Genomic DNA, 8,233 nt, shown 5'->3' with positions numbered 1-8,233 from the left:
CTCTCCGCTCTGACTCTGGTCACTATCTCCAGTCCCAAGTCTCATCATCCTGCTACTCTGTCCTGGATTCCCCACTCTACTACTCCCTTGGATTTCCCTCCAGACCTGCTTACCCTGTCTCAACCCTTATCACTCCAGGCTCAGCCTTCACATCTGGTGTCCAGTAACTTGTCCAAGCTTCCCCTGACCTGCACTCCATCTTCCCCCTGTGTTTCAATAAATACCTTGGTTATCCCAGACTCCTCATCTGAGTCTTCTCTTGGGTTCCCCTGTTCCACTCCGTGTAATAGTCTTGGTTTTAACTTAACAGGCCTTCACTGGCAAGGAGGTTGGCTATTTAAAGAGTGGATATATTAGCCTAATTTCTTCCATCAAACAGTTAGGCCAAACTATTCTTCAATAGAAATAAATAGGCTCCAACACAAAGCCCTCTTTATTTTAGTAAAGTCTAATTACAATGAAGACTTTTGAAATGAATTATGCCTATTTGAATTAGCCTACTTTCCGATTGTGCTACTGCTGCTCCTTCAAGTTTCAGCACCACAATGTAAATGACTTCAATCTAGATATTTGTGAGGTCAATAACTCTGATAAATAGGCCTACATCATGGGCAAGAAACATTGTTTTTAATAAAATCAATTATAGTGGTATTACACTATCAAAGTTGACCTCCGGTCCTCCTTCTCATCTACACGTTCTCGTTCTCAAAATGAACAGTACATAAGCTGTAGGCTAGTCCACCCATTAAACAGGGCATTTAGACTAGGCCTAATCCCAAAAAATATTGGAAGAAGCCTTTGACTCTCCTCCTGAACTGCCACTGTAGGCCTACACAGCACAGCCATTGGTTAGGCAGCACACAAAAACGTTTAATGAGGTTAGGTTAGAATATTCATTGCATTGTATCATTCAGCTTAGTTTTATTTACACCATCCCAGCCAGTGGCTGTCGGTGCCTTTTAAGATGAGGGAGGACGTTACATTTTTCTAGGAGCATGGCCTTACTTCTATAACAGAATATTGGATGACTGTCATTCATATTCCATTCACCCAGCTCAATGTAACATCGATAGGTTTAGGCTACTACATGATACTCTAATTTTCCCTATACCCATCATGAGGTTGCTTCAAACTAGCCTATGAATGGTAGTTTACAACGTAGGTGCACAGGTTGAGTTAATTTTTAGTAATCAAGGTGACAGTGACACATTCAATACTGCCTTGCACACTCTTACCTATATCTAGCTGATCTAGGGTGTAATCATTAGTCCAACAGTTCATTGCAAACAAGAGTTTCTATTGGACAATTTTCGGGTATGTTAATACGCATTTCGTTTGCTTCCGTTTAAGAAATGTTTTTTTTTAACAGAACCTGTGGAATAGATACATCCCTAATCACACACAAACACAGTTCACTTTCATAGCAGTCACATATGAACAGCATGATCACTTTGCTCGCATCTACGTGCTCTCCCCCTTTCTCACCTTTGCCCTTCACTTGTGGACTTCAGTGCAAAACACATTAGCTGTCAGTGACCAGGTGAAAAAAAACTTTCCAAGCCAAACCTTCATATCACTTTTTTTACGTGTCAGTATTATTATTTTCAGGAAATTCACTGAGGAGGATGGTACTCCCCGTCCTTCTCTGAGGATCTTCCACTGATCCCAGCAGCTAACGAGAAATATAACTTTACTCTGTGCTTCTCCGAGCATGCACTTTATAGCCTATAGGCTATGGATAATTTGACTGAGATCACACTAAATAGCTTATAGGCACACTTGATAATGCACGCTCAGCGGAGAATCAGAGATGAGGGGTGGCATCGGGCACACATCGATATATAGCTTTAAGAGCAAATCGTTCTATAAAAATGAGAAATTTGGACATTTCATCAATTACATATGACATGACCCTCTCCTGGACTAGTTTAAAAAAAAATAGTAAACCCTCCCCTTGACTGAAATTGAAAAACCATGACCATCCCCCATTTTCCTCCAGGTACCCATTCTGTACTGTAAATTTTGATCCATCTCTAAGGCTGCCCTGATCTCACAACCACGACAGTGACTGCTGTGCTACAGTATCTATCGGGGTTATATTACCCAGAGACTACCCTGGACTGCAATGAAGGACCTTATTAAAAACAGTTTGTTATTGTAGTGTGTACAAGCAAGCCTACAACGGTACCTGTTTTATGCCTGTTTTAGACTTTAATTACCAGCCAGCATCTAACTTTTAAGTAATGACATCCAGTTAGTTGTGAAGAAGACCCTTTTGAGGAAACTTGTCAGATGATGTGAGTTGCCTGTGTTGACTTTGATGCCTGTGAGCCAATTTTGTGTGTGTGTGTGAGACTGCCATGACTCTATTTTCGGCCATAAGCAATAGACAGGACAAAAATGTTCCAAAGTTTGTTTTAATCGCTGAAAAAAGGACCAAAAAACAGACATTGTAACAAAACAGCACAGATAATCTAGGATCACAATGTGTGTCTAGGAGTGTGATGCCTTCACTGACAGTCAATGGTTGGTCTGTCTCGTTACCTGTCTCATCATCATTTCCACCATGCACCCATGTTTTCAGGTGTATGATCTGTGCTCCTCTATTGTGCATTGGAAAGAGAAAGAACCTGAAATGGATAGGCAGCACAGCTCATCTTGATTAGGGGAGACCGGGGCTGGTCTTGTGTGTATTTCTCAGCACCAGTAGATCTTATAAACTATTTTCAATATTAGGAGAAAGACCAAGGTATTGGCTTCAAACGGAGACTGTTTTCTATCCTCATGAATTATTCCAACATGGAGTTATAATCCATCAAACACACTCATGGGATTGGATGTCACACCCCACTGGGCACAGACATCAATTCATTGAATGGATTTTGTTTTTTTGTACCTTTATTTAACTAGGCAAGTCAGTTAAGAACAAATTCTTATTTTTAATGCCTAGCAACAGTGGGTTAACTGCCTTGTTCAGGAGCAGAACGACAGCTTTTTACCTTGTCAGCTCAGGGATTTGATCCAGCAACCTTTCGGTTACAGGCCCTAAGCTTTAACCACTAGGCTACCTGTCATACTGAATGATGTGGAAACAATATTGATTCAACCAGTGTGTACCCAGTGGGACAGTGCCTGTTTGCTGGTAGCTTATGGCTTTTGTAATAGGAAATTAAGCAATATGGTCTTAGAAATAGCCTTTTTTTGATCAAACGATATTCTGAATAAAATTCTGCATTTTATGCCGTGAGAATAAAATATGGCATTTTGAGTAAATTTGTGTGTTTGTGTGTGTTTGAAAAAAATGTGTGTGAGAGAGAGGAAACTAAATGAGCTCTTTATAGCACAAGCACAAAAGAGCTTGGGATTTATTATAATGGAGTTGATAGTGACAACCAACCCCACATTCCAAGTAACAACCATCCCCAACCAGCTCCCCAAAGCTAACTAAGATGCTGGCTACCACATGGCTTGACCTTGGAACTCAGAAATATGTTTGAAATATAGTTCTCCCTTTCCTCTTTTCAACAAACATAATTGTTCATGGATACTCCCACAAACATTTACAAAGAAAATACCAATATATATATATATATATTTTATTTCCACCTATAAAAAGCATCAATTCCCCTCATCTCAATGTTTTGTCATGCTGACATGTATTGATCAGCTGGATGAATTCCTTCAAATAATTCACACATTTTTACCTTACAAATTACACATTGCCATTTAGATTGGGAGTAATTAGCACTGTGACAACCAACCCGTGAGACAACCAACCCCGTTCTCCCTTACCAACACACACAAAAAAATATACATGAACTTATATAGAGCAGATCCTGAACAACCTTTCAAATTAACACGCACATACACAAAAACATAATCAAGTTAAAATTATGGAAGGCCTACAGTATGAAGGCCTGCTGATAAGAGATGCAGACTTTGTCATCACTTCATGTGTCCTTCAGTTCAACTGATTGCTGAGAAGCTTCAAATCACATTTCCCTGCTGTTCCCTAGCAGTACCCCCTCCCTTCTCTAGGCATGACTCTTCCCCCTCTGCTGTATGAACACACTCCGCATGCTAAGTCTCTTCTACACATTCCTGCCCAGACCTCCCACAACATTTTTCCTCTCAGCTGTTCCAATTGTATCTACCCTCCTTCCTCTGGACTTCCCTTCCACTTTTTCTGCTGGTCCGGGTGTGGTTTCCCTCCCATGTCAGTCTCTCACTGGCTGTTGCAGACGGTGCCTCCCAATTTGCCCACGGCAGCGGCCTTCTTGCGCCTCTTGTTGAGCAGAGGGTTGCTGGAAGTGTCCAGGTCTTTGATCTTCACCTGGTCGTAATCCACACGCATGGTGGCCAGAGCACTGGTCATCTCATCCTATAGTACACAGAGCGTAAGGAGTTAGGAGAGAGGGAAATAGAGAAGAAAGAGAAATAACAAGATTCAGAGTGAGGGAGGTTGAATTTCATGATAGATAAATAGGAGATGGTAGATAAACAGAAGATAAAGCTCTGCTCTGAATATACAGCATAATAAAGAGGAGGGAATAAGCCCTCTGTTAATAAACATGTTCTCAAACTAGACTGTGATGTCTGCCTCCACTTGTGGAAGGTCAACCACTCCAGGGTCAACTCCAAAGTTTGGGAGCAATTCCATTTCACATGAATTCCACAAAAGGAATGAAATTCCACTCATATTTTGAGATATCTACATGGGAAAACCATGTGTAATGTTCATAATATCAACCGTATTTCAAATGTTGTCTGGATGTAAACTCAATGGCGCCTGAGGGGATGGCTGACGTTTTATGGGCTCCTAACCAACTGTGCCATTTTGTGTTTTTTCGCATTGTTTGTAACTTATTTTGTACTTAATGTTGCCTCTACCATCTCTTATGACCAAAGAGAGCTTCTGGATATCAGAACAGTGATTACTCACCTCGAACTGGACTAATATTTTTTTATTTAATGAGTCTGACGCAAAGGATATACTGCTTCTCTGAGACTAGGTCCAATCCCCGCCATTCATGTGAAGAAAAGACAGAAATACAGGGGGTGGCAATCGGGGTGCCTTGAGAGAATTAGTCTGCGAGTGGGTAACCAGCCTCTACCATTCGTTCTACAGGCAATTACTGGAGAGTACACTGGATGATCTCCGTTTTGAGACTATCGTACCAACAGGACATTAAAAACTGTAATATCTTATGTTTCACAGATTCTTGGCTGAACGACGAAATAGATAATATACAGCTGGCTGGGCTTTCTGTGCATCGGCAGGACAGAACAGCTACGTCTGGTAAGGTGAGGGGTTGGGGGTGTGTGTCTATTTGTCAATACCCATTAACCTTTTGTGACGAGGGGGCAGTATTTTCATTTTTGGATAAAAAAACGTTCCCGTTTTAAACAGGATATTTTGTCACGACAAGATGCTCGACTATGCATATAATTGACAGCTTTGGATAGAGAACACTCTGACGTTTCCAAAAAAGGAAAAATATTGTCTGTGAGTGCAACAGACCTGATGTTACAGGCGAAACCCAGATAAAAATCCAATCAGGAAGTGCCGCATCTTTTGAAAGCACTTCATGCCAATGACTCCTTATATGGCTTTGAATGGGCTACGAATGAGCTTACGCCTTCTACGTATTCCCCAAGGTGTCTAGAGCATTGTGACGTCTTTTTACGCATTTATGTTGAAGAATAGCCGTAAGGGACCACATTGAGCAAGTACTGAGGTAGCAATTATTCCAATCGCTTCTAATGAGAAACCAATTGTCCCGACGGATATATTATCGAATAGATATGTGAAAAACACCTTGAGGATTGATTCTAAACAACGTTTGCCATGTTTCTGTCGATATTATGGAGTTAATTTGGAAAAAAGTTTGGCGTTGTAGTGACGGCATTTTCCGGTCGATTTCTCAGCCAAACGTGAAGAACAAACGGGAGCTATTTCGCCTACAAAAATAATATTTTTGGAAAAAAGGAACATTTGCTATCTAACTGGGAGTCTCCTGAGTGAAAACATCCGAAGTTCTTCAAAGGTAAATTATTTAATTTGATTGCTTTTCTTATTTTTGTGAAAATGTTGCCTGCTGCTAGCAGAGCCTAGCATAGCATTATGCCATGATAAACTTACACAAATGCTTGTCTAGCGTTGGCTGTAAAGCATATTTTGAAAATCTGAGATGACAGTGTGATTAACAAAAGGCTAAGCTGTGTCTCAATATATTTCATTTGTGATTTTCATGAATAGGAATATTTTCCAGGAAGATTTATGTCCGCTGCGTTATGCTAATTAGTTTGAGGCGATGATTACGCTCCCGGATCCGGGTTTGTGAGTCGCAAGAAGTTTTTAAGGAAGTCTCGAGATATTGCTTGCCTGAGGTAGAGTACCTCATGATAAGATGTAGACAACACTATCTACCAAGAGTTTTCATCTATACTTTTCATAGCAGTCTATTTACCACCACAAACCGATACTGGCACTAAGACCGCACTCAATGAGCTGTATAAGGCCATAAGCAAACAACAAAATGTGTTGATGCAACAACCTCTACTTCAACGTATTGTGGACTATAGAAAAGGAGGGCCGAACACGCCTCCATTCACATTGACGGGACTTTAGTGTCGCACTACAGCCATGACACTACAGACTCCAGTCACCCAACTCTCTGCTAACGCACGGCAAGCAGTACCGGAGCACCAAGTCTAGGTCCAAAAGGTTCCTTAACAGCTTCTACCCCCAAGACATAAGACTCCGGCCACCCGGACTATTTACATTGCCCCCCTTTGTTTTTACACTGCTGCTACTCGCTGTTTATTATCTATGCATAGTCACTTTACCCCTACCTACATGTACAAATTACCTTGACTAACCTGTACCCCCGCACATTGACTCGGTACCGGAAGCCCTGTATATGGCCTCGTTATTGTTATTTTATTTTTAACATTTTATTTTATTTTTTACTTTAGTTAAGTAAATATTTTCTTAACTCTATTTCTTGAACTGCATAGCTGGTTAACGGCTTGTAAGCATTTCACGGTAAGGCCCTACACCTGTTGTTATTTCGGCACGTGACAAATACAATTGGATTTGATTTGATTCTGCTGATCCTGGGAAGAGATGTAAGTCCCTGGATGGCCAGAAGGTGTCAGTGCTGGTCTGATTCTGACCTTCACGTCATCCCACATCTCTCTGTCCTCAGTCAGGACCCGTGTGGTGTGGAGCGGTGTGGAGGGAACAACCATAGACTGCTGCAATGACAGAACACAGACACACCATCAGGCATGATGTTACAGACTGACATACACGAACTGATGCACGCTTTCACACACAAGCGTGCACACACTCACATTGATCCAGGGGTGGTTCGTAAACTGTGTGATGGTCATTCTCTCGTTGGGGTCTGTCTTCAGCAGCTGATTGATCAACTGTTTGGCTGAAAGAGGAAAAGCAATAAGAGGAAAGGGGTCAACATTCAATGAAAGACACACATTTGCACATGCTTACCTATGGTTCAACAATCAACTCCAACTCCTTTTTGCTGACATTGTGGGAGAGGTTGTGGTCCTGGCGCCACAATGCCAGTTCATTTACCTTCTCCCTATAGGCTGACTAGTTGTTGTTGGTTATCAGGCAAACAACCGGGGTGTTGTCAGCAAATCTGTTGATGGAGTTGGTGTCATGCAAAGCCACGCAGTCATGGCTGAACAGGGAGTACAGCAGAGAGCTGAGGACACACCCCTGGGGGGGGCCCTGCGTTAACAGTCAGTGTGGAGGAGGTGTTGTTGTCAATCCTCACAGCCTGAGGTCTGCTCGTCAGGAAGTGCAGGATCCAGTTGCAGAGGGCGGTGTCCAGACCAAGGGCTCTGAGTTTGGAAGGAACAATTGTGTTGAATGCTTAACTGTAGTCAATGAACAGCGTTCTCACATAGGTGTTTGTCTTGTCCAGATGTGTTACGGATGTGTCAATAGCGATGGAAATGGCATCTTCTGTGGATCTATTGGAGCGGTAGGCAAATTGGACTGAGTCCAGTGTTCCTGGCATGCTGGCCTTGATGTGGGCCATGACCAGCCTCTCAAAGCCCTTCAGGATGACCGGGGTGAGTGCGATGGGGCGATAGTCATTTGGTCATGTCACCTTGTTTTTCTTGGGCCCTGGGATGATGGTGTTCTCCTTGAAGCAGGTGGGGACTACAGCTTGGGACAGGGACAGGTTGCAAATGT

The 8,233-nt window shown here is 42.2% G+C and overlaps 1 protein-coding gene across 1 annotated transcript in view; it reads right to left on the bottom strand.

Annotated features, from left to right (window-relative positions):
- Window positions 1–2,403: 2,403 nt before the first annotated feature.
- Window positions 2,404–8,233, bottom strand: part of LOC118388406 (MAP kinase-activated protein kinase 2) — a 41,434-nt gene continuing 35,604 nt past the window's right edge. Inside the window, exons 8-10 of the mRNA XM_035777453.2 lie at window positions 7,360–7,445; window positions 7,180–7,260; window positions 2,404–4,381 (exon numbers count right to left, since the gene is read on the bottom strand). Of these exons, the coding sequence (XP_035633346.1) occupies window positions 4,226–4,381; window positions 7,180–7,260; window positions 7,360–7,445 (323 nt within the window). The 3' untranslated portion in view covers window positions 2,404–4,225. The remainder of the gene's footprint in view (window positions 4,382–7,179; window positions 7,261–7,359; window positions 7,446–8,233) is intronic.

This window comes from Oncorhynchus keta, chromosome 10 (genome assembly GCF_023373465.1).
Source record: "Oncorhynchus keta strain PuntledgeMale-10-30-2019 chromosome 10, Oket_V2, whole genome shotgun sequence".
NCBI lineage: Eukaryota > Metazoa > Chordata > Actinopteri > Salmoniformes > Salmonidae > Oncorhynchus > Oncorhynchus keta.
The sequence above is the reverse complement of the archived record's forward strand: the minus strand, read 5'-3'. Positions and strand labels throughout refer to the sequence as shown.